The 25,123-nt window shown below is 55.7% G+C and overlaps 2 protein-coding genes across 8 annotated transcripts; both read right to left on the bottom strand.

Moving 5' to 3' along the window:
* Positions 1-691: 691 nt before the first annotated feature.
* On the bottom strand, positions 692-14,429 carry TPST2 (tyrosylprotein sulfotransferase 2). Of its 7 annotated transcripts, none has more exons than XM_054996635.1 (8): positions 12,375-12,690; positions 9,710-9,748; positions 8,305-8,373; positions 5,837-6,765; positions 4,138-4,336; positions 3,258-3,308; positions 1,598-1,646; positions 692-1,152 (listed from the first exon to the last, which is right to left on the bottom strand). In XM_054996635.1, exons 4-7 carry the CDS (start codon positions 6,676-6,678, stop codon positions 1,617-1,619), a joined length of 1,122 nt encoding a protein of 373 aa, XP_054852610.1. In that variant the 5' UTR covers positions 6,679-6,765; positions 8,305-8,373; positions 9,710-9,748; positions 12,375-12,690; the 3' UTR covers positions 692-1,152; positions 1,598-1,616. The 7 variants fall into 7 exon arrangements, with proteins under 7 accessions (XP_054852610.1, XP_054852612.1, XP_054852607.1 ...); XM_054996637.1 differs by lacking the exon at positions 12,375-12,690 and adding an exon at positions 12,066-12,228; XM_054996632.1 differs by lacking the exons at positions 9,710-9,748; positions 12,375-12,690 and adding an exon at positions 14,257-14,429.
* A 1,889-nt stretch (positions 14,430-16,318) lies between these two features.
* On the bottom strand, positions 16,319-22,714 carry CRYBB1 (crystallin beta B1). Its single transcript, XM_054996686.1, has 5 exons — positions 22,424-22,714; positions 21,081-21,199; positions 17,581-17,713; positions 16,991-17,133; positions 16,319-16,499 (listed from the first exon to the last, which is right to left on the bottom strand). The coding sequence occupies exons 1-5, from the start codon at positions 22,556-22,558 to the stop codon at positions 16,319-16,321; spliced, it is 711 nt and encodes a 236-aa protein (XP_054852661.1). The 5' UTR covers positions 22,559-22,714.
* Between the last annotated feature and the right edge of the window lie 2,409 nt (positions 22,715-25,123).

The following is a 25,123-nucleotide window of genomic DNA, read 5'->3' on the forward strand; positions in this document are numbered from 1 at the left end:
GCGCGCGAGCCCCGAGGGCATGCGCGGTGCCCCCGCCCCGCTCTCCCGCGGCGCCTCGGCGGGGCCCGGCGGCCCCTTCCTCGCGTGGGTCTCGGGCTCCCCCCGCCCCACTGGAGCTGGAAGGAAACCTGGGGCGGCCGTGCCCACCTCACGGGGTTGTTGGGAGGATAAATGGAGGCGGGGAGAATGACGTGGGCCGGCTTGGGTCCCCGTTGTGGAGGATGGCGGGCTGTAAATGACGTCAGGGGGCCATTCTGCATTCCCTTGCAGTGGTCTGGGTTGCCAGCTCCAGGCCGAAAAGCTCCCGGAGATTTGGGGGGGGGGGGAGAGCCTGGAGAGGGCGGGCTTTGGGAAGGGGCTTCAGCAAGGTACAGTGCCATGCAGCCCGCCTTCCAAGGCAGCCATTTTCTCTTTGTGGCCTAGACGGAGATCAGTTGTAATGCTGGGAGATCTCCAGCCACCACCTGGTGGAGCTGGCAGCCTTAACAGAGAAAGGCAGACTATAAAGGAATGTATTATTATTCATCAACAGGAGGGGGCGCCTGGGTGCCCTCCACGGGTGCAGCCCTTTTCACAGCAAGGGCATTTCCCCCCACCCTTGTGCAGACACAACCACTGTTACAATTCCCAAGGGGGGATAGATAAAAAAAATTCTGTAACACTTATACCAAATAAATCCAGGCAAGGCATGAAGGGAGAGAACTTCATATATTAATTCTTAAATAACTTTTTGTAAATTACAAATAAAAGTGATGGGAGGCAAGTTTCAGATTGTCACCTGTGAGACAAAAGCACTCGAACAGGGTTAGATTAACAGAGCTATTTGAGGTCCGCAACTCAGTGAACAGAAGTTACAAGACACTTTAGACAGAGCCTTTAAAAAAGGTCTCCAGTCCACAAGTATAAAATGTTCTCCGGTAGACCTCACAATCTCGTTTCCACAGATTTCGCCTTTAACCACAGAGCATCCGAACAAAGTAGGCAGACTCGGGAGTCCAAAATGTCCAAAGTTTGCAAATAAATGCAAAAATGCCTGACGGAAAACACTTGATTTGGCAATGTCAGTAGCAAGCAATATGCTTGGATAACAGATTTCCACGTTTGCTATTTGCAAATTTTCTTATCTTCAGCACAACCAGAAGCAACCTGTGCCTGCAGGGGGAGGGAAGAAAGCCAAAGTTACTTCTGAAATGAATATATCATTTAAGCATATAATGAATAGTGCTCCCCCCCACCCCCGTTCTCTGTTACCGGACAGGCTTTCAGATGTAAAAATAGCAGGGGGGGGGAAGCATAAGTAAAATCAGCAGCTGAGGATCGTGGGGAAGCCCGCTGCCCTTCCAGGGGAAAAAAAACCCCGAGTCAGCTGTCTTGCCATGAGGCGGTGTCATAAGCACAGAGCTTCACAACTAGTCATGAGTCCAGAGGCTACAGTTCTGTTGCTATGTTATCAGGACCTTCAGAGGCAGCCACCGTCGTGCCAGGCTGTCTTTACATGCGGGAGGCGATCTGGCTTATCAACCACATGCAGGCATCTCATGGCTGCTGCAGCATCTGGAACATGTGGCCCAAGTTGCTAGTGAGCTTAAACACGTACCTGGAAATCCCTAGCTTCATCAATGAAAAGCAGTCGTATTTTGAGTCCCCTGGAAGAGCCAAAATAAAAAAGAGAAAAGAAAGATATTGGCATTCTTAGATCTGGCATGCTGGCCCTTCAGACTGGACCGAGAGAGACAAACCATTGAAGCTTCTTGTACCAAGCCATCCTGCTGGCTCCTCTAACTCAGTACTGTCCCCTCTGGCTGGTCAAGGGCATTAGGCCCAGGGCAGGTCATCCCCACACCAGTGCCTGAGAGCCTTCAGCTGGAGCTCCCACCCACTCAGCTGCTGCTCCCCTTCTCCTCTTGCAACATGCTTTACAAACCCTGCTGGGATCCGCCCCCCCCCCCTTTGTAAAGCAACAAAGGCTGCTGGGCGGAGTCAGGTGACATGCCACTGGTGAGAGGGCACCCACCGGTGCTCATTCTGCAGCACAAGTGCAGCTCCAAGGTTAGAGGCCAAGGCCCAACATCCCAAGCCACTCATCTTGTCAGGCCCAGCTGCGGTTCCCAGGAGATGGCACAGGCTCGTGGCAATGCTATTTAGGCTTGTGGTAACTGCAAAACACCGACCTCACATGCAATTATGGGGCACTGGTTGGTCAGTGACATCTCCCCAGGTTGCTAGGCAATTGAGGATTAATTGGAGAAGTCCATCTGCTTGCCTGCTCTCTTTTTGGGGTCTCTTTGAGGCTCTTACGGCTTGCCTCAGTTATGGGCGCTGTCTCACCCTTGGATGACATCTTGACTTAAAATGTTGATGCTGACCAAGAATGCTTTTAAGTTACCACCATGCCTAAGAATAGCAAGAGACTCTTCCTGGTATGTATAGTGTTAGGTTTTAATTGTTTCTACTGTTTGATCTATCCTTGTCCAAAATATAATCTTTTTACGCAGATTAATACTAAAAATATTATTTATGAGATGTGGTGGTGGTCCTTTGATCCTTTGCTTCAATCAAATCCACTGCCCAGGGCTGCTTTGGTCCAGCTACCTTTGTAACTTTCAGGGAGGCTCAGCAGAGGCGGCACTCTGGTAACGTCCGATAAGGCAGAGGCCTATTTTCCCTGGTCTGTGAACTAGAGATTGTTTGGGGGAAATGGTGGCACTGCTTCCAAAGCTGTGTGTTCTTTTAGGATTGGGAATTTAACCCCCAATTCTACTGGCTCCCCCCTGGACAAGTGAGATTTGTTTTCTTACACCCTTAATTATCTTTGGCCTCACAAACGCTTTCCTAAAAGTCCAAGATGCAGAGGAGTTAGCCGTGTTAGTCTGTAGTAGCAAAATCAAAAATAGTCCAGTAGCACCTTCAAGACTAACCAACTTTACTGTAGCATAAGCTTTCGAGAATCACAGTTCTCTTTGTCAGATGAGACGAAGAGAACTGTGATTCTTGAAAGCTTATGCTACAATACAGTTGGTTAGCCTTAAAGGTGCTACTAAAAGTCCAAGCATCTTCAAAAAGTTCTTGGGGGGGGAGGGGTGGTGGTGATTAAACATAAACCACTGGGACACATCTTTACCAGAAAGCTTGCCACAAAGCAATGGAAGTGAAATTCACTATATGAAGTATCCTCCTCCCGGGCCGGGGGGGGGGGGGGCGGGGAGAGAAGAAAATGCTCAAAGAAACAGTCAGCAAACAGGGGAAAGAAACTTCACCTGAAAGTGTCCTTTCAGATTGGCAGGTGTTTTAAAATCCCCCTTTAGAACCTGCGTAAGGAAAAACACAAGGTCAGGAAGCGCACGGGGCCACTCCCTCGGCTCACCCGCCTCCCTCCATGGTCTGTTGCCGGGACGCTGCAGGAAAAGGTTCCTTCTTTCAGATCCGCAAGATTCAAGTCCACTGACACCTTTTCAGGGAATAAGATTCTGAGAGTCGAAGCTCCTTTCTTCAAAAAAATTCACAGCAATTTGAAAGCTTGCTATCCTGATTTCCTGATAAATGGATCTTCTCAAAAAGGTGGGCTCCTAACCAATCCTGCATACAATTAAGTAGTGCGACTGACTGATCAGAGTCTGATCACAAATTAAAAACAAATTACACAGGTTGAATTGGGAGCAATCAGAGCTGCCTCCTGCTCCAGAGCCGCCTCACTAGCGCCGCAGAGGGCAGCAGCCGAGAGGGGGAGGGGGAGGGGGAGGGGGAGGGGGAGAGGGAGGGAAGGAGGGAGGGAGAGAGGGAGGGAGAGAGGCCTGCTTGCCCACCCGCCCGCCCACCTGGGCTTTGCTCCAGCATGGTCAGAACACACTCACTACAAACCCCCCTCTCAGCGAACCAGTCAGCAAGTTTCAACGCCTGGCTGAACCCTTCGTGTTGCTGGTTTCACTTCCATCAGATATTGCCACTTAGAAGGTACACATCGTTGAGAACTTTTCCTGCTTTCTAAAGCCGATCAAGATTATTTCAGTAAGTGCTATTTTCTGTAGCTCAACATTAATAAAGAGATGCCTTCAGGGATGCACCAGACCGTGGCAAGAAATGCCACCCGTTCCAGCCAGAGAGTCCTGTGTCAGAGCTGGCAACGGCTGCAGCACTCACCCTGTGGGTGTTGTTGATCACCAAGGGGTCTGGGTGCCCATAGCTGGGGGGGTTTGCATAGGGGTCGTAGCCCAACCTGGCCAGCATCGGAGCAATGTGGGCCATGTCCTGAAGCACGTCCCCTGGAATGTGCCCCAACCACTTAGACAAGGCCTCTGTGTTCACAGGCTTGATCACTTGGTCTGTGGATCGCTCGATCCTGCGCAGGGATTTAAAAAAAAACAGTCAGGTACAGAAAAGTCCTCTCCCACACTTCCTTGAAGGGCAGGCTCACAAGCCACAACTGCATCCCTGCAGCTACAGCTGGTGGCCCTATTTCCACTGAAGCCTGCGTCAAAGCATGCCTAGGGAGGACCTCCAACTCAAGGTCCCGACCAAACAGGAAAAACAAATTACAAACAGGCTCAGTGCTAGCTGATGGGAAATGTCTTACATGAAGGAGGGGGAGGTAACAGGGAGTTATTCTTCAAGACAAAGAGCTTTTTAAAAAATGGGTCCCAGTCCCGAAAGGGGGAGTGTCACAGCCAGGGTTTTTTTTTCCTGAGAAAAGAGGTGGCGGAACTCTCAAGAGGGAAATGAGGAAGAAACACACGGGATTCTTTGAAATCATATTATTTTCAAGCACTATTGCCGAGTATTTTCAAGAGGTGCCAGAACTCTGTTCCCCTGCGTTCCCCTTGGGAAAAAAGCCCTGGTCACAGCACTGTACCCATGTGACAAAATGGAAAAACCCAGTCCCTGGTTTCCAAGAGTGGCCACCCAGGAACCTCCAAGCGGGGTGTGCCGGTCATGGCCTCTTCCTGTTGCTGCCTCCAGCACCTTCAGAGGGCCACTGCCACTGAACATGGAGGCTCCACTGAATGATCAAGGCTAAGGGCACCAACAGGCCTCTCTGCCCCATGTCTGAAGCCTTTTTTTAAAAAAAACCCATCTGAGTCTCGGGACAGAGAACAGTTTATACCGGAAGCAGCGACAGGCGCACAGTTGTGCCTTGGGCCCCACCGTGACCTCTGTTCCAACTGGTTGCAGCACATTTCTGAACCTCTCCTACAAAACCTGCTTGCCAGAGACGACAGCACACGACCCTCAGATTCAAAGGTTAGGAGGCCCTGCTATGGTTCCTAGTAGCCTACACCGCTCTGCTTCCTCCCTCCCTCTAGGAACTGCTGCCCAGCAAGGGAACGTCTACCAAGTGCACGTGACGTGCGGCACCTCCTCTGCTCCAGCCTGTGATGCGACCCGGTTCCACCCAGAGAGGCAGAGGCCTCTAATCTGGAGAGCCGGGTTTGATTCCCCACTCCTCCTCCGCTTGAAGCCAGCTGGGTGACTTTGGGTCAGCCACAGCTCTCTCAGAGCTCTCTCAGCCCCACCCACCTCACAGGGGGATTGTTGTTGTGGGGATAACAACAACACACTTTACAGACCGCTCTGAGTGGGCATTAAGTTGTCCTGAAGGATGGTATATAAATTGGATGTTATTATTATGCTATTATCAAGAAGTTGTTTATCATATACCTACTTTCCTTGTGGACTGCCAACACTAAAGGGGTGGCCACCCAGCAGCCCTGCTTGCAGCTCCCCTCCACTGCCTCTGCTTCCACCCACCTGAGCTCATTCCTACCCCAACGCTCGTCTCAGCGGACAGAGGGGCTGGGAGTGCACATGGGCGCACGCACGCATGCAGGCGCACTACACTCACTTGGAAAGTGAGACCCCTCCAGGCTTCCCGATCAGCTCCTCGTGGTGCAGGACAGCATCGCTCCAGGCGATGTCCAGGAACTCCATGATGCCCCGCATCGATTTCTGGGGGTGCAGGACCAGCTGTTCGTAGTAGACGGGGAGGCAGCGTGCCCTGCCGATCTCCAAGCACTGGGAGTACATCACCTCGATGGCTTTGTTCCACTTTGTCAAGCAGTCCCGGTAGCTGCTGAGGTCAAAGCCTGCGATGGTGACCTTCCTGGTGATCATGGAATGGACCGACGCCCGACCGTCACGGACCATCAGGAGGAACTTGGAGTTGGGAAACAGGCGAGACAAGTAGACAGAGGACTTCAGCGTGAAGGGATCCTTGTTGCAGAGGTACCTGGCTGGCTCCCCGTGCTTAGCGATCACCTCCAGAATAAAAGCCTGCATGGCAGCATCTAAGACCTGGTCCGTCACCCCCGCTTCATCCAAGCGCATTTTCTCCCGCCCGGATTTGGACCAGGCCTGGCGCATGGCCAGCACACGCGGGATGATGCGGGTCTCCTCCCCACAGCGCACCTCTGGGTGTGCATCCAGCATGGCCCGCATCAGTGTGGTGCCGCTCCGGGGAACGCCGCCAATGAAGATCAGGGGCATCTCTTTGCTGTACCGGTACTCGACCCGGTTGGAGTCCAGCATCACCAGCTCCTCGTTCTCTGGCCGCATCAGGCCCCGCTGGCTGGAGCCGTGGCCCAGGATCTGCTGGCACTGCAACATTTGCTGGCCCAAGTGTGCAGACACCATCAGGGCAATGGCAAAGCCCACCCCCAGCAGCACCCGCTTCATGGTCACCCGCATCCTCTCCCCATCCACATGGGCCCCGAAATGTGTGGTGTTTGCTCTGCCTTCAGCTTCCAGATAAGAACAGGACAAGCCAAAGAGGATCTGCCAAGACAAAGCAAGGCAGGGTCAGAAAGTATGCAGCCTATAGAAGTTACATGCCCCTTTTCTTAATTTGCACATCTTATGACCTTGCAAGAAGATAACAACAACAACAACAACATTCGATTTATATACCGCCCTTCAGGACAACTTAATGCCCACTCAGAGCGGTTTACAAAGTATGCCATTATTATCCCCACAACAAAACACCCGATGAAGTGGATGGGGCTGAGAGAGCTCTGAGAGAGCTGTGACTGAGCCAAGGTCACCCAGCTGGCTTCTAGTGGAGGAGTGGGGAATCAAACTCAGCTCTCCAGATTAGAGTCCCGCGCTCTTAACCACTACACCAAACTGGCTCTCTTTCTGCTATCATTAGACATGGTGATGTGTGACCAGAGGACGAAGCGCAAGGAGCTGATCCTAAGCAGCATTATGCCCTTCCAAATCCATTGAAGTCAAAGGAGACAGACGGAAGGATGCAGCTCTAGGATTGCACACTGAAGCTCAGGTCCTTGGAAGTCCTACTAATTACCCCTCCCCCATCTTCAACAGTGTTCTCAAACCTTACGGCTGCAAAGATGGACTTGAATGGCCACGCACAATGTCTGGTTAATATTTCGAGCATAAAGCTGATTTTTATGCCACATGCACAATTGTGCATTTTCCTGTGCATGTGCAAATCAGAACCCTGGAACATACACAGCCACGTGTTGTTTGCATCCAGTCCACAATCTCCCAGCTAAAAAACCCAGGATTTTCAATTTTACTTGATTTTTTTTAAAAAATGGTTCTCTGGGAACTCTGTTTCACTTCACAGGATGTTCTCAGCTTTTTTTTTTTAAATGTTTTCTTCACACCCGAAAGTAGTTTGCTGATCTGAGCACAGCAAGTTGCAAGTGGAAGGTTAAATAGGCCTCCACAACGACAACTCCCAAACAGGCCATGAAAGCCGTAGGGGAGAGCGGAATGCTTTGTCGCTCACAGGGATGGTGCACCACCCTCAGAAGGCGGCGGCCTCTGGCAAGGGGATTGGCAGCAGCCCAAAAACTGTCCAGAGAACCACAACCTCCCTCAGACTGGCACGGATTCAAACTGCGAGGGGGGTCGGGAGTTGCAACTTTAATGTGAGACTGGGGTACGACGACATGGATCACTTCAGCTGCGGGAAGAAGGCCCAAGGCCCACGTGAAAAGGATTTCAGAGCGTGAGGGGGAAGAGAGCATGACGCCATCATCAAGGGCAAGGACAGCACACAGCACATGCACAATACCACAGGTGGGAATTTGCACCAACTCAAGCCAGTGCACACCCCACCCTCTGGGTCAAGGACAAACACTTGCAAGCCCAACAGCCCCCTCCGCGGTTCTCCCTGGGCTTTTATGCCAACAACCAGCCACTCTTTAATGGTGTCTTGTGGCTATGAACGTGCTCAAATATTAATGGCACACAAGGCGGGGCGGGGGAGCGAGAATGCAAAGGCATCAAATATTCATGAGCCCACAGCCGATGTGTGTCAGAAAAGCCCATCACGGGGACGCTCACCTTGCCCTGGGAAGTTCATTTTGCTGCTCACCACTCGCTTAGCTCAGACACCGAGAAGGGAGAGGAATCCTGGGGAGGGGACAGAAAGGGAAAACCACAGCATCAGTTGCTTGCTCAGCAGGCCGGCTGACCTCCCTCTCAGTCTCCAGGTCACTGCCTTCCCTCCCTAATAATGTTTCTCTGGGCAGACCTTTAACCACGGCTTACAGTCTCCTGAGCAAGTGAACCGAGGCACAACATGGCACTGAATTGGCCAGGAAGTCAGACCTGGGTGTGCCCCAGCTCCAGCAACGGTTCAAGCGAGCGCAGCGCCATTGCAAGAGGAGGAACAGGCGTGCAACTGACTTTCGGATGCCCAAGCTGCTCAGGAAAACAGCTGCGCAGATGCCCGTAGACACCGCCAAGCCCTCAGACCCGGTGGCAGCAGCTCCATCAGCAGTCCTTTGCTGACGGCGCCTCCATCAGCAGCTCCACAGGAGACAGGGAGCCTTAGTTGCCCCCCTGCCATATGCATCAAGCCTTAGCCGAAAGAGAAAGCCGAGCAAGGCAGGAGCTCCCAGACTCACCAGAGACAGCCACATTACGCCCAGGTGAGCTCTCCCGCCCCAGGGCCGCTTGGCCACCAACCAATGGTAAGGGGGATTTGACCACATATTTGGCGCAAGTGGAAGAGCAGCACCAGCCTGGGCCCACATTGGGCTCTTGTTCAACGTCCACATTCACTCCTGCCAGAGGTATACATGCCAGAGACTGACGGCTGGTACACAGAGTGGGAGCCCTGAAAAGGAAACCTGAGCCATGCGGGAGCCACTTCGCTGTGTTGAAGTCCAGCACAGCTGGCTGGCGTCATTGTGAATTGGTCCAGCTATGCGCGCAGGGATCTCTCATGTGGGCCTTGTCCAGGACACCGGCCCGCCGCCACCATTCTTGGTGGGATGCGGTTCTGTGAGCAGCACTCTCACAAGCATCGGCAGTTCTCACCAGTAGAGACAGATGAAGGGGGAACGGCGTGGGAGGGAAGGGAAGACCAGGAGGCCCAGCGGCTGCTTCTGAGAAGCCTCTCTCTCTCTCTCTCCCACTCTCTGGGCTTTCCTGCATTGCCACTTATTTCAGCAGCTAAACAAGCCAGGGGCAAGTTCTAGGCACAGAACAGGCCTCACTTGAAACACGTTGCCATGACAACAGATGGGCGGCCATGTTGTGCAAAGCCAAGAAGTGCAGGCGGGAGGCCTGCCAGAAGCAGGGAACCACTCCACCCCTCGGGCAAGGGAGAGAGCATCAAAGGCGCTGCAGAACTCCCTCGTGTGCGGGCTGCAAAAAGGGGAACTTCCCATACAGCAAGGCGTGATGCAACTTCCTCTCTCCCGCCTTCCATAAATACAAAATGAAGCTGCACAGCACGCACCTGTTTTGCATTTAATAGCAGCAGCCGGATGAGTTCTGGCTAAACGTGAAAAAAGACACGCAAGTTATCAAAATCAAGAATCGATAATGATGGTATAGAACCAGTGTCGATTTAACCATGTTCCCAATGAAAAAAATCACCTTTCAGTTTTAATTACATGACTATAGTTACGTTGTCCAACTTTTAAAAACTCCAACCAACTTCCTTTCTCACCTGCCCATGACAGCAGGGATGGACGGGGTGCAATCCACTGTAGTGGATCAATCCAAAAAGGATTCCCTGTGGCAATCAACTGAGCAATGTCTCTGAGAATCCCACGAAGTGCGGCAGATCAGCCCAGAGCTGGGTTTCCCCGAGCAGCTTCTCAAGAGGAGTAAAATGCAGAAAGCCTGCGCCCACCAAGGGACGCTGAGGCCAGCATCCCTGGAAGGCCCGGAAGGGCCCTGCCCTTCCTCCGCTGCCTAGAATGTGGCCGGCATCCCCAGCATGAGGATGGGGCTCTCAAGAAGACCCCAGCACGCCCCTCCCTGGCCACTGCGGCGCCTGACCCTGTTGCGTGGGGAGTCTAGCTCTGGGCTCTTTCCACACAGGACATTTGTAAGTATGCTCCTGGGGAGGCAGCAAGAAGGCCCAGAGAGAGAGCAAGAGATGAAAAGCCACTCTGGAGAGGGGGGCCCTCTGGACTGAAAGCTGCCTCTTGGCTGGGAAGGAAAGGGGATGCTTTGCATGGGGGGCGGGGGCGGGGGAGAGGATCCCACGCCCTTCTCTCCCACCTACCCATTCCTCCTCCCCACTCCATGCCTTAGGCGTTCCTAATCCCAAGGAGGTGGATTTCCAGTCTCAGGGGAAGGAGGAAAAGGAGCCAGTAGGAGGCAGGCAGCTGAGGCAGGCAGCGGGGGGGGGGGGGGGGGCGGGAACGGCCCCTTCGCGTTCATTCTGCCCAGCCTTCCAGACGGCCTGCAGGAGAACAGCACATCCTCCTCGCCCGGGACAGCCAGAGAGGCCCCGCTGGCTGCGGTTCAAAGCTCCCCCGTTAAGCACAGCGCCGAACTCACAGTCAGAGCAGCCAGAGGCTAGGAGTGCTCCTTGAGCAGGCTTAAGCCAACGCAGCCCTTTGCAAAACATGCTGCTTAATGGTGCAAAGTGTCAGAATTCCAGAAGAGTCGGTTGAGCTGGTTGCTAAGGAGTCCCGAGAGGAGCCTGGCCAAGCATAGCCAGGAGGCAGGGAACCTCCAAACACGCCCCCCCCCCCGCCGCTGGGCCACGCCTGGCTGGCCACGCCTGAGCAGAAACGGGCTTCTTCAGCAAGGCCCCCCCAGGCGCTGCAGAGAGCGCAGCACACCTTGGGGCAGCTGCCTGGGGGCCCGGAGGGGTGCAGCTGGTGTGATCAGAAATGCCTTTCATTATCCTGCTAAAACTCCCAAGATGTTTTGGAAATCATGAACTCAAGCAGCATGGCCTGAATGGAAAAAAAGAGTCTCGCCCGTTCTGGAAGCAAGCGGAGAAAAAGAGGCAGACACCACAGGTGCCTGTTGCAGGCATTCAGCGCAGGGCTGACCAGCCCTAGGAAGGGCCTCTACCATTATCCTGAGCAGGAGGAAGAAGACTTTATGCCTGCCACAGGAAGGCAAGGGATCAGCAGGCAGAAAGGGACCCTAGGCCACCCCGCAGCTTTCTGCTGGGAGGCAGGACCCCTAGCCATAGCAGTAGCACCCCCATTCCATCAACCTCCACAAATCAGATAGCCAAGGCCAGACCCCAATTTTCCGAACCAACAGCACCCAAGCTACCAGCGAATAAGGAACTGCCAGCCACTTGCTACACCAGTATTTCAGGAAACATTTGGAGATGCAGCAAGTGCTGCCCCCGCCCCCGCCCTCACCCCCACATACGCAACACCAGTCTCCAGGCCTCTTTGCTGAGCAAACAGCTCATGGCTTCGGTTCAAGGCCCCTCAAGGGCTCTTCCTTCCGTTGCTCCACGTGGCCTGCTTCACAGAGCAGACCCCCCCCCATGGCTCCAGGAGTCCCCTCCCATTCGCAGAAGGGGGGGCAGCACAGGAGCTAGTTAAGGCATGAAGAGCTGCCCTCCCAAGCTGCTTCGCCTGCCTGGACAGCCTCTTATGCGCCTGGCCCTTCCCAAGGCCATTCCAGACTGCGCTCCCATCTCTGCCTGTCCACATTGAGAGGGCAAGGAAATGCTCCTTGTTGGCTGGACGGTGACACTGCGGGGGGCAAAGTTTTGGGGCTGTGCACAGTTCTTCCTGGGGCGCATGACTCAAAGGCAGCTACTCAAATATATGACAGCCTTGCATGTTCAAGGAAGGGAACAGAAAAGAGCTATGCTTAAAACACACCTGCTCGCTACGAAACACAAAACAGACACCCAGGGGTTTAACAGGAACACCAATTATGACACTCCAAGTTTTCACTTCTGCAGTCCCATCTGGAGACGTCTCGGAGTCTAAACCTGAATGACAATCAACTTCCATTTTGTCTGGCCAAAGGGAAACCAATATTCTGGCTTGCCGGGGGGGGGGGGGCACCTGCAAAATTCAACCACACCAATCTTGAGGAATAATGTGAAAAAATGTATCTTTCTTTCTTTCATTCTTCCTGTTTTTAGACCAAGGTTTTGAACAATAAAACTTAAATAGAGCCCATACCTGAAAACCCCTCCCTTCAGCACTTCTCTGCAGCCTCTAGAAATTGAGCAACAAAATAGCTGTAGGATCAGAACCCTCTGAAAGGAATGGAACCTTTTGCATCAGAACAAAATGAATCAGAACATACATTTGAATGTTTTCGGAATCAAATCTAAGCGGAGTTTTCTTGAACCTCCCTTTTCAATTGAAGCATGTTTTCTTAAAAACTCAACCATGGAAGTTTCACATTTTAATGATAGTTTTACTGCAAGAACAGGGCAAAAAGACGCCTGCAGGCTTCCGGTCTCTGTATCTCTCTGACTGCAACAGGAAAGGGGGGGGGGGGGGTTAGAAACGGCATTTTAGATCTCAGTTCTCACCCTGCTTCCTGTGACTCAAAGAAGCCTGTTTTGGTCTCTGCACTCCTGCAAAGACGATCTGCACCCCTTTGCAGTAATGCTCAAAAGCACCCAGCGCATCTCTCTTGTGGTGCCTCAACCCAACAGGCCTGACATTCCCTCCCAGTAGCAGCAGCGATGAGAACAGGTGGCTATAAAGGGGTGAGGCAGGGTCAACGAGGAGAGGTCCAGGAAGGGCTCGTAGCCACGATGAGTAAAGGCAACCTCCAGGCACAGGGGTGGCAAACATCCAGAGCAGAGACACAGCAGCAGAGGAAGGCCTTGGCAACTGTGCCCTTGGGTGGCCCTCCAGGGCAGCTGGCTAGCGTGAAACAGCATGCTGGACCAGTGGCCGCATCCAGCAGAGCAACAGGTGTTTCCCTGGCCTTAAGCTGGCCCTCAGGGCCGGCCTAGAAGAGAACTCTGCCAGACCCAATGAGGCCGCAGCATCAGCCACAGGAGTTGCTGGGGGTCCAATCCTACTGCAGTGCAGAGTGGCTGTGGCCAAGCCTCTTCCCCCTGCCTCGGTTCCCCAGGTGGGCAGCTGAGCCCACCTGGTTTCTGGCATCTGAGGGCCCTCAAGCAAGTGGCCATTCTTTCCGCCTGAGCCTACATGTGTTTCCTTGAAAACACGCAACTGGGTCGCCCATGTCAAGCGGCACAGGACTGCAGGCCCCACAACACGCCGCAGCAGAGCAGCTGCTACAGAGCAGAGCACCAAAACCCCTTCTCTGCTCAGGAGGGTCCACTTCGAATCCTGACACCTCCGCACAAGACTCGAGTTTCTATCTTTGCAGCCCCCTCCGCACCTCGGGGCAGGCTGGACTGAGACGGGGACCCCCCCCCCCGGGAGCTTCATGGCTGCACCCAAAAGCACCGTCCGGGCACCCCCTTAGGCAGGGGCCCAGAGCTTGCCAAAGTGGGGGGTCAAGCCGGACGCCCCCTCACCCCCCCCCCCGCAGGGCTGCCTCCCCTCAGCCGAGGGCCAGAGAGGAGCCTCCCCCCCCACCCCCGACCACCACCCCGGAGGCAGCAGAGCCCGCGCCAGCTCCCAAGGGCGCCTTCTGCGCCCCTCGCCCCAACTCCCTCGGAAACCTGCGCGGCGACCCCCCCCCCCCCCGTTCGCTCCGTTCCGCGGGATGAGAAAGGGGCTCTCTCGGCCTCGTCCGCCCCGCGGCCGCTTTTCTTCAGCCGGGCAGGACCCCGCCACGCCTCCGAGGCCAACCGGAGCGGCTGCCAGAAGCGGCGCGCGAGAGGAGTCGGGCCCCCCGCGGGCCAAACGCCGCCGCCGCCCCGGGCCCCTCCTGGCGGCAGCGCAACAGGCTGCGCGTCCCCGCCGGCCCCCGGCCAGGCAGGCGCCCGCGGCCGCCAGCCCAAGACCCAGCAGCGCCCGGCCCGGCCCGGCCGGGCTGCAGGCAGGCCCGCCAGCGCGGAGGCTCCCCGAGGCTCCCCCAACGCCGCCGGGGAAGAGCCCAGGCCCGCCCGGCCGGCGCAGCTGCACTCACCGCCTGCCTCGCGGCTCGACGGCGCCGGCGCTCCCTGGGCCAGGCGCGGGCAGGGACTCCGGCCGGGGGCGGCGCCGTCCTCCTCCCGCTCCTCCTGGCGGCGCCACCACGTCACGCGCGTGGGAGGCGCAGGGCGACGAGACCGGCCGGCCGGCCAGCCAGGCAGGGGGACCGCCCGCCCGCCCGCAGTCCCCGCAGCCGCCTGGCCCCGGCCCCGGCCCCGAGCGCAGCGCCTGTGCGCGGCTGGCGGGGAGGCGCGGCCGGTTCCGCCCCGAGTGGGCGGCCGCTTCCCGGGTCTCCGGGGAAGGGGCGGCTGGAAGCGCGGCCTGCCTTGCCGGGGTCGGGAGCGCCCTCGGGCCCGGGCGCGTCTCCTCTCGGCTCCGCCCGAGCGCTTCTTGAGCCTGCGGCCGAGCCCCGCCGCGCTCCAGCGGGCGCCAGGAAAGCGCCAGGAGGGCCTCGCGGGGAGAGCGCAGCCCCGAGCCTCTGCGCCGGGAAGCGGGGCTGCCCCTCTCGGCCTTCTCCGCCCGGTGGCCCCCGTGGCCAGCCCGGGCGCTCGCGAAGGGCCTGGGCGCGGCGCGGCCGGCTCGCCAGAAGCCCCGCAGGCTGCCTTGGGCGGGGGGGCGGGGCGGGGGTTGCTCTGCTCTGCTCCGAAGCCGCTGCCTTTTTTCCCTCTAAGAAGCGCCGAGCTTTTGTTTTTGCTTCCAGGTGAAAGGCGAACAGAGTGTGCCGAGATTCACTGGGGAGGGAGAGGCACTCTGTACATGTTCAGAGGCACCCATGCTGGCTCAGCCAAAAATCAAGGGGTTTTTGAGGGCAGGCTGTGCTCATAGTGTCCAAAGCGTAGTAAAGCCCCCCCCCCCAAACCAGGAAAGTGAAAAGCTGTTGACCTCAGAGGCTGTTGATCTGATTCGTAGGACTGCCCTCCCCTATCCAGAGTTTCAGGATGCCCAATTGGAAGAGGTTTAAACAGACATGCGAAGGAGCAGGGACTTTTCCAGGGGTGGCCCGGAGGTTTCAGGAAGGCCTCCCAGACAAGGTCCACCAGTGCTTCTCCTATTGGCTTGCTGGGTCTGACTAGTACACCATCTAATCCAGCATCCTGTCTGACACAGTAGCCAACCGGTTACCCTGGAGGGCCCACAACAGGGCACAGAGGCTGGGGCCTCCCCCAGTGTTGCTTACTGGCCCTGGGATTTGGAGGCTGACTGTCTCTGCATGGAGAGGTCCCCGGGCTTTTTTTCAGCGGGAACATGGTGGAACGGAGTTCCAGCACCTCTTGAAAATGGTCACACGGCCGGTGGCCCCGCCCCCTGACCTCCAGACAGAGGGGAGTTGAGATTGCCCTCCAAGCCGTCCTCCCCTCTGTCTGGAGACCAGGGGGCGGGGCCACCGGCCGTGTGACCATTTTCGCCACCAGTGATTTAAACTTTAAAGAACTCCTCCCAGCTGACCCAAAGTGACATCGTTGTGCGGTCCTGAGTTCCACCACTTCTTTTCCCAGAAAAAAAGCCCCGGGAGGTTCCCTTTAGTCATCATGGCTACGAGGCACACAAGATCTTTCCCTGCACCCATTTGTTACCTTAGTGTATACATGTATTTCCCCAGGCCAGTTTGGCTAGGGATCCTGACGGTGTTTTGCCATCTTCTGGGCATGGAGCAGGGGTCACTGGGGCTGTAGGAGGGGGAGGTAGTTGTGAATTGGAAGCATTGTGAAGGGGGTTGGACTAGATGACCCTGGAGGTCCCTTCCAACTCTATGGTTCTATGTAATCAAGAAGTTGGGAGAAGAATACTGATTTGTGCATTTTGTGGGTGATTTCCCTATCCAAGAATCAGCTGCCACCCCAAAGCACCCCTCATCTAGCCTTTCAATAATAATAACATCAGAATTAAATCCCACGGGGGAAAAACAGAAGCAGTAGATCTCTTGCATAGCTTTAGTTTGCAGTGCTACAGGAAGTCCAGATGCCGAGGATCATGGTGGGGGTGCCACGGGGCCGTTATGCTGGTCTTGTGAGCAGTGGGTCCGTTGGAGTGCGCGGTTCGCTGCAGCAGGAACGTGCTCAGCTGAGGGGGCTCTCAGGAGGGAGGAAGCAGCCTTTAGCTCCCCAGCGCATGTCCCGGACGCGTCGGATGGCCTGCATCTGGGGCTGGAAGGCCCGCCACTTGTTCCAGTGCTCAAAGTCTCCGGGCTCAAAGAGATACTGGTAGCCCCGGTAGCCAGGGTACTGGTAGCCCACCCAGCTGTTGGGAAGAAAGAACACATGCACATGAGACAGGCAAAGCTCGGCTGGAGAATCTGCCTGAACCCACAGTGCCAGACTGCTGTGCGTCTTGGATGGGTGGAGCTCTCGGAGCACGGGAGCGGCCCTGTGGGCAGGGAGGGGAGAGCAGGCGCTCTTCAGCCTGGCTGTTAATACTGACAGCAGCCACTTACAAAAATCCCCCCAGGGTCCTGTTTCCATTGGGCCCCCAAACACTGGCCCCCAGAATCTGTCTTGAAGGTCAACGGAACACAGGAACCCAAAAACCCCCAGTCATCTCCAAGCAGGTGCAGAGCGCCCTTCCTGCAGAATGAGCCCCAGGGATGATTAAGGACGGGCTGTGACATCCAGGCAGCCTTGACCCACTTGGGTTTGCGCCACTGCCTTTCCCACCCAGCTCTCTGGGTCAAGAAGAGAGGCACCAGTTGTGTCACGCCATGGAAAGTGGCTGGACTCACGACACATGCTTACGTTCCACTGGGCACCTTCACACTCCCCACGTGGCCGCAGAAGCCCTGCACCCAAAGACTCGGCACGTCGCTGTCCTGGATTTCCATTTTGTTGCCCTTGAAATTGGCCTTCTCGAAGAGGAGAATGTTCTGTCCCTGGGACTCCTGCTGGAGGGACAGATGGTGGCGTGCAAAAGATCTCATTTCTTGCACACACAGTGGCGGGGGGGGAGGGGCAGTTCTCTGCAAGGCGTCTCAAGGAATGCCCACCTGGCATCGTAACAGATGCCACACTCCAAAAGGGCCTTCTGGGATCTTGTGCCAAGCCAGAGTGCCGGGCTCTCTACCTGGTCTTGTTTGCTGCAAAAAGTATCAGTTCTGCTGGGTCTGAGATCCTTCAGTGCGGGAGGGAGACCCTTCGCTGGGCATTGTAGCAAAGCAAGAGACCCCAGCACTGAACTGTGACCCCTGGGGAGGGAAGGAAGCTTACTGGCACGACTCAGCGCCACAAACCGCAGTCTCCGGAATGGTTTGGGGGAAAGCCATAACCACCGCAAAGTTCTGGAAACCTCAAGGCCGAGAAGAAAGAGAATGCCACAACTGCAGACTTACCATTTTCACAGGCCGCATGGAGCGCACATAGTTACTGTGGCAGCTGCTGGACCACGTGTCCCAGCGTGGAAACTCGCCCTTCTCCAAGACAAACATCTCACCACGCAGGTTGGACTGTTCAAAGGCCACCCAGCTGAAGACAGGCAGAACGCCCAAGGAGGGTCCGAGGGACAAGTGCAAAGAGAAAGATGGAGGGTGAGCGCGAGCGTGAGACAAAGACGCACGGAGGCTCAGGGCTCGTGTCTGCTTACAGGGGAACAGGCCAAGATACAGAATTTGTTTCCGGTAGGAAGCTGAGTGGCCTGAGCTAGATAGCCCAAGCAAGCCTGATACCGTTCGCTCTTGGAAGCTAAGCTGGGTCAGCCTTGGTTAGTAATTGGATGGGAGACCTCCAGCGAAGACCAGGGCTGCAGAGGCAGGCAATGGCAAACCACCTCTCTTGGTCTCTGGCCATGAGAACCCCACCAGGGGTCAGCATAAGTCAGCTATGACTTGAGGGCGTTCTCCACCACCAGAAAGTTGGGTCGGGTTTTGTTGGATAGAGAGTCTGGGCGTGGCACGTGGCCCCCTGACAGCATGCCTCTGGGTGCTCCAAGAGATCAAAAAATGACCACTTCTGCCAGCAACTATAGTAGTTCCAGAGAACTTGTCTCCAGCACTAGAATGCTAAACCTTGGGAGATGAGAGGGGTGCCTCTGAACACGTGCAGTGTGCATTTTCTCAAGTAACTGGGGCTGCTTCCCACACTCCCTGAGATTAAAAGAGAAAGCCACCGCAGAGAGTGGTGTGGCTCAGCTCTCCACCTCCTTTGGTCCCCGGCTGGTCCTGGACAGGTTTCCGTTTCTCCTCCTCTTCTCCCCTTCCTTCCTGCAGAGCTGAGCTGCCTGTGCTGCTCGGCTGCTCCCACATCTACCCCCTCTGGCTAGTCGGGAGCCGGGAGGCAGCCCTGCCAGTGCACTGGCCTGGGCCTGCTGAGCCAAGGGACCTCCCCTGCTGAGGGGAAGCAGCCTGCATTTGCAGCTGGCTGCTGCTCAACTGGCTAGCGTGGCTGCAGCAGAGGCTGGCAAGAACTGCCTGCGTGCACCCACCGCGGCTGCCTGGAATTCCTCCATCTGGCTTTGCAGGTAGCAGACCGGCTTTCAGGAGACCGCTGGTATTTGGGCTCATCATCTCCCCCCCCCCCTGCGCCACTTTTCCTGATGGTGCTGAATGGGTTCTGGCTGGCTTCATGTTCCCTGGGTATACTTAAATATTAGAGCCAGTGTAGTGCAGTGGTTAGAGTGTCAGACTAGGATCTGGGAGACCCAGGTTGGAATCTCCGGTGCCATGGAAGCTGGATGGGTGACCGTGGGCCAATCACTCTTCTCAGCCTGTCCAACCTCACAGGATTGTTGTAGGGATAAGGTGGAGGAGAGGCAAACGGCGCAAGCTATCATGGGCCCCACTGGGCTGAAATGTGTCATGTAACCGAGGCAAACAAACAAACTGCCCCTGGAACAATGCTTCTTAGTAGCGCCAAGCTTATTCCTTCAAAGCAAACTATTTTTGCAAATAGACTCAGTTTCTCTGCAAACCAACTCAGATAAGGCTTGCAGACCGTGTTTTAGAGGGTCAAAATAAAGTTCCTTGAAAGATTTTGGCTTCTTTGCAAGTTTGCTCGTCCTGAGGACCCAGATGGCTCACAGCTCTCAGAGACAACAGATCTTGCATCCAGAAAGTGCTTGACTCAATAAGCTTGGTTGAATCTGAGGTGCTAAGCTAGTGGAAAAGGTCTAGGTTAGACTGAACAAAAGAACAAACCTCTGCTGTTCGGGCATGACGGGCAGCAGCCTGAGGCACCGCAAAGGCTGGGTTAAGAATGGGCCCCTGAAGCTGCCTTGTGCCAGATCAGAGCGTTAAGAACATAAGAACATAAGCAAAGCCATGTTGGATCAGGCCAGTGGCCCATCCAGTCCAACATTCTGTCACACACAGTGGCTAGAAATCCAGTGCCATCTAAAGGACTGTCAGTGAGGCCAGGACACCAGAAGCCCTCCCACTGCCTTCCTTCCAGCACCAAGACAACAGAGCACCACCTCCCCACAAAGAGAATACCATCTATCTCCTGTGGCTAATAGCCACTGATGGACCTCTGCTCCATATATTTGTCCAGTCCCCTCTTGAAGCTGGCAATGCTTGTAGCTGCCACCACCTCCTGTGGCAACGAATTCCATGTGTTTATCACCCTTTGTGTAAAGTAGTATTTTCTTCTATCTGTTCTAACCCGACTGCTCAATAATTTCATAGAGTGCCCACGAGTTCTTGTATTGTGAGAAAGGGAGAAAAACACATCTTTCTCTACCTTCTCTAACCCGTGCATTATCTTGTAAACCTCTATCATGTCTCCCCTCAGTCGTCTTTTCTCCAGGCTAAAGAGCCCCAAGCGCCTCAATCTTTCCTCATAGGGAAAGTGTTCCAACCCTTTAATCATTTTAGTTGCCCTTCTCTGTACTTTTTCCAGTGCTATGATATCTTTTTTAAGGTGTGGCGACCAGAACTGTACACAGTACTCCAAATGAGGCCTCACCATCGATTTATACAGAGGCATTATGATACCGGCTGATTTGTTTTCAATCCCTTTCCTAATAACCCCTAGCATAGCATTAGCTTTTTTTATGGCAGTCGCACACTGTGCTGACGTTTTTAATGAGTTATCTATCATGACTCCAAGATCTCTCTCTTGGTCAGTCTCCGCCAGTTCAGACCCCATCAACTTGTATTTATATTTTGGATTTTTGGTTCCAATGTGCATTACTTTGCACTTGGCTACATTGAACCTCATTTGCCACATGGATGCCCACTCTTCTAGCCTCGACAGATCCCTTTGGAGTGCCTCACAATCCTCTCTGGCTTTCACCACCCTGAACAATTTCGTGTCATCTGCAAATTTAGCCACTTCACTGCTTAATCCCAATTCCAAATCATTAATAAACAAGTTAAAAAGCATTGGACCCAATACCGACCCCTGTGGCACCCCACTGCTCACCACCCTCCACTGTGAGAAGTGCCCGTTTATACTCACTCTCTGTTTCCTATTAATTAGCCAGTTTTCGATCCACAAGAGGACTTGGCCCTTTATCCCATAGCTACTGAGCGTTGCTCTGTCAAGGTCAGCAGTGCCTCTGCTCAGACTGGCAGGGGCTCCCCAGGCTGCCCCATCCCCTCCGGCCTGATGCTTTTCACTGGGGAGGCTGCCGGATTGGAGCCTGAGCCCTTCTGCAGGCTAAGCAGAGTCTCTCCCACTGAGTCCGGGCCCTTCGTGCAGATCATGGCCTGAGAAGGCGTGGCCTGAATGAATGCACAAAGAGCAGGTGTAGCTGACTGCCTTGTGTTGGGAGTGGAGAGGGCTTCTAGGCCCTGGAATTTCCAGAAATGGGCAGCGTGAAGCCCCGAGAGACAAGCCCCTCCTGCCACGAGCGTGCAGCCCCCCCCCCCAATGGATCCCTTTGAGAGTCACTTACGGTCCAGAGACCACGATGATGCTGCGCACGCGGCCGAAGCCGGAGTCCTCCAGGTTCGGGCACTCGCCAGTGAACTCCGTCTGCTGGCCCTGGAAGTTCTCCTGGTCAAATACGAGGATCTGGAAGAAGCCACACCACAAGGGTCCTGAATGGGGTCAGGAAAGGGCTTCTCGTGGGTGGGGCCGCCTCAGGCAGCTGCACCGCACGACCCCCCGCAGGCCTGCCCCAAGATCCCCTGTGGCGGTGGAGGAGGCAGCCCTGCAAAGTACCCTTGAAGGCAACGCGGATCCTCCCACGAGCTCACAGCCCAGATTTCTCATGTTTGAACCTGGCATTGGGGCAAGCCTCCATGGGGGCACCATGTGAGGCAAGGGGCAGTTCTTGACTCTGCCTGTATCTACATGCTCATTTTGGGTAAGGGAAGAGTCGCTGTTATTTTTCTTCCTGTTGGAGAAGATCTGGCAGTCCTGCTTGGACCCACTGGCCTGTGGGCAAGAGTCAGCCAATGTCTCACATGCTCCGGCCAGTCCTTTGGGCCCAGGACATGAACGGCTTGCAGAGAGTGTAAGAACTGCGTGTCATCCAGTTGCAGCCGGAGGTTCAGCAGCCCGTCGTGGGGCTTTCAAAGCAAGAGAGGAGCAGAGGTGCTTTGCCTTCCCCTGCCTCTGCATTGCAATGCTGGCCTTGCTTGGTGGTCTCCCGTCCAAGTACTACTAACCAGGGCTGCCCTTACTGAGCTTCCCAGCTCTGATGAGCTTGGGCTAAGCTGGGCTGCTCAGGTTGCTGTTTCCCCATGTTTAGCCCAACAAGTCAGTGCTGGCAGGAGACAACTGTGTGAAAACGGCCACCAGGTGAGATTCCTACCCCCCCACCCCACCCCCATCCTCTCAGCACCTCCATTCACAACGCATTTCCTGCACAAGCCTGAGTGCATCTGGTGGCGGCGGCTGCCCCCTCCCAGCTTCCCTGCTGCCCCTTCCCCACTAAGGTGCTCACCCCCTGGCTGCAATCTCTGGGGGCAGCAGAGCAGTCTTAGCCAGTGGACAACTGGGGCAGCTGCCCAGGCCCAACGTGGGCCATCCAGAGCCCCACCTTCCGAAGGAGGGGCAAAGGAGCGGGCAGCCGCTCCGGCAGCCGGATTGCAGCAAGGGCTCCTGCCCACCTCGCAGGAGTGTGTTTGGCCCTGGCAGTGGCCCCACCCTGGACTTTGGCCCAGGGCCCAGAATCAACAAGTCTGCCCTGGGGCACAGGTCTAGGCTTGCTTCTCTGTTCCAGCCCTTGCCTGGGGCCAGGGGTCCCTGGGGCCTCTGCCAAGCCCTCCTCTCGACTCCGCACTGGCTTACCCGGAAAGGATCCCGAGAGGAATCTTCCCCTTGGCCACTGGAACGGGCAGATGAGTTGGTGGCGGGGGGAGGGCTGCCTTGAGCCTTCCTCTCAGCCCCGTGGCTGGGCAGGCTGAGGCCCGTGCTCTCGGACATGGCAGCGTCCAGCTGAGGCCCAGAACGGCGATGCCTGCTGGTTTAGGAGGGGACAGAGGCAGCTTTGGGTTGCCAGCTTGTGCATTTTGAACACCTGCCCCCCCCCATCTCGGGCTTCCTTTTGGCTGCTGGAGGGTGCCTTTCTTGCTCCAGGGATGCCACCTCCAGATTGGGAAATTCCTGGAGGTTTAGGGGGTGGACTCTGGAGAGAGTGGGGTTGGGGGAGGGGAGGGACCTCAGCAGAATATTATGCAATAAAACCCACCCTCCAAAGCAGCCATTTTCTCCATGGGAACTGATCTACATGGCCCAGTGATCAATGCTAATTCTGGGAGGTCTCCAGCCGCCACCTGGAGGCTGGCGACCCTAGACAATCCAGGGTTTCTGGCTCTCTGCTATGGGGTCTCTTTCCAGCCCCTGGTCTCACTCCTGGAGCCCTTGCAACACAGAGGAGCAGTGCAGTGCCTTCCCGAGAGCCCCCTGACCCCTCAGCCTCTCACGGGGAGGCATCCGGGACTCCCCAAGAGGAGTGAATGTCTAGCCAAGCCAAGGCTGCGAGTCCCTCGGCCTGCTTCTGGGCTCACAGCGCCCGTCTGTTTGGGGGCTGCTTAACATGGGGAAATATCCTCCTGCCTCCCCCCGCCCCGTGCTCCTTTGTGTGTTAAGCTGGATTTGAGTCCAAAAAGAGACCAACAAGTTTTTCAGAGTGTCAGCTTTCAACAGCCAGAGCTCCCTTCTTCAGACACGAGTCTGAAGTGTTAAGAGGATGTGTATGCTGCCTTTCAACCCCAAAAAGGTCCCTAAGGTGGCTAACATAAAAAAAAATTAAAACATTTTAAACAATTCAAATCAACATGTAATATAGTATAAAATACTTCAATAAAATACACACACAAACACCACCAAGAACAGGGAGGAAGGCCAATGACAGCCAAACAAAATGTCTTCACTGGCTGGCGAAAAACAGCAAGAGAGGGGGACAGACAAATCTCCCTGGGGAGGGAGAGTCAGAGTTGTGGTGCCACAACCGAGAAGGCCGTTTCTCGAGTTTCCACCTGCCCAGCCTCAGAAGGTGGGGCACCCAAAGCAGGGCCTCCCAACCATGACCAGAGCAAGCGATGGTGACCAGTGTGGAGCACCTGCATTTTACCGTTCTCTTCCAGAGGGACCAGGGGAGGGGCTGGGCCTGGCTGGCAAGGAAGGTGCTTGTGTGCACAATGTCTCCCGATAACAGATTTCAGGCCGCAGGCGCCTCAGAGGCCTGTCTCTGGATGGGGCCCTGGAGAGCAGCTGCTCACAGGAGGGGGCAATGCTGAGCCGAGCGACAGGCCCTCTCCCCTGCTGCTTGTGCAGGCATGCCATTTCTGGCCCAAACCAAACCAGCTCCCCACAGGCCAGAGCTGTTGAACCTTTATCCAGGCTGTGGATACAAAGCTGGATGCCTGCCCTTCTTCCGCGGCCAACATACAGGACAAGCGGAAGGGTGAGGCTTGTGGAAACTGGGGGCAGGACAAACCGCAGCCATGGCTGGCAAGCTCTTTCCCGCAGCACCTGCCAAGGGAACCCGCCCCATCCTTCCTCCTTGAAGCGTCAAGTGGGAGGGAAGGTGCAGAAGGGGCTCTCCCTTGGGGCGGGCAGGTTTCCGTTGGTGGTTGTCCATGCAACTCCTTCCACACCTGCCCACCACCCTGGCAGCCAGGCTGGGGCCCCGGGATGCAGGACACATCCTGCCTCCTCTTACCTGGACCACTGGTGGTGTTTTGTGCTGGAGTGAGCAGGCTGGCCGAGCCCTCGCGCTTTATACTCTGAGCCGGCCCCAGTGGGCACAACAGAAGTGCTGGCTCATCGGCGTCTTCCCCGGAGGCCACAGTCATCACATCTTGCAGTGAGGCCGCTGGGCTGGAAAACTGTCTGACCCCCCCCAGCACAAATGTGCCCCCACTGACCCTCCTCCCCCTTCCCAAGAGAGCTGCTGCTGACAAGACACTTCCCATTGTGGGCAGGATGAAAAAAGCTGCTCTGGCAAACAAGTTGCCCCTCCGCCTTAGAGGCCCCTTAGAGGACGGGCACAGAAGCAGGAGGCAGGAAGTCCCCACAGAGACCATTTAGTCTGTCCCAAACCCCACAGAAGCACAGCGAGCTCATCAATGCAGTGGAGGTGCTCCAGCCCCACAGCCCCCCACAGCCCCGGGCAAGTCATCCCCGGCTTCCCTGACGGGTCATGGTTAAAAGAAGAGCTTCTGCACATGTTCTAAGGCACTCTCATTCCCAGGCCCAAGCTCTGAGCAATGAATCGTGGGGTTCTGGCCAGAGCTCTGCCTTCCAGATCGAGCCTCACTCCCGTGTGTGTGCGTGTGCATGTGGATGGGTGTGAGAGTGAGAGAATGCCCCCCCAGCTGCTTTGAAGCAGGCCAGGCAGCCAACCGGATGAGCCCTTGATCCTCTGCGGACAGCCTTTTGTTCCAAGCTGAGCTGACTCAGGGGCGTTGGATGGCAAAGGGTGAGCTATAAAAGCCCCTCCAAAGGGCTGCAGGCAAGGGGGGCAGGCTGAAGACCACCCAGGTA

This window comes from Eublepharis macularius, chromosome 13 (genome assembly GCF_028583425.1).
Source record: "Eublepharis macularius isolate TG4126 chromosome 13, MPM_Emac_v1.0, whole genome shotgun sequence".
NCBI classification, from domain to species: domain Eukaryota; kingdom Metazoa; phylum Chordata; class Lepidosauria; order Squamata; family Eublepharidae; genus Eublepharis; species Eublepharis macularius.

What these genes read in the sequence shown, in the direction of transcription:
- TPST2 (XM_054996632.1), bottom strand. Translation starts at nt 6,678, where the DNA reads ATGCGGGTGACCATGAAGCGGGTGCTGCTGGGGGTGGGCTTTGCCATT. An exon ending in TGATCAACAACACCCACAGG is followed by an intron (nt 3,309 to 4,137) that starts GTGAGTGCTGCA and finishes TTCCTTACGCAG; the next exon opens with GTTCTAAAGGGGGATTTTAA. An exon ending in ATCTGAAAGGACACTTTCAG is followed by an intron (nt 1,647 to 3,257) that starts GTGAAGTTTCTT and finishes TGGCTCTTCCAG; the next exon opens with GGGACTCAAAATACGACTGC.
- CRYBB1 (XM_054996686.1), bottom strand. Translation starts at nt 22,558, where the DNA reads ATGTCCGAGAGCACGGGCCTCAGCCTGCCCAGCCACGGGGCTGAGAGG. An exon ending in ATCATCGTGGTCTCTGGACC is followed by an intron (nt 17,714 to 21,080) that starts GTAAGTGACTCT and finishes GCCTGTCTTCAG; the next exon opens with CTGGGTGGCCTTTGAACAGT. An exon ending in GTGAAGGTGCCCAGTGGAAC is followed by an intron (nt 16,500 to 16,990) that starts GTAAGCATGTGT and finishes TCTTCCCAACAG; the next exon opens with CTGGGTGGGCTACCAGTACC.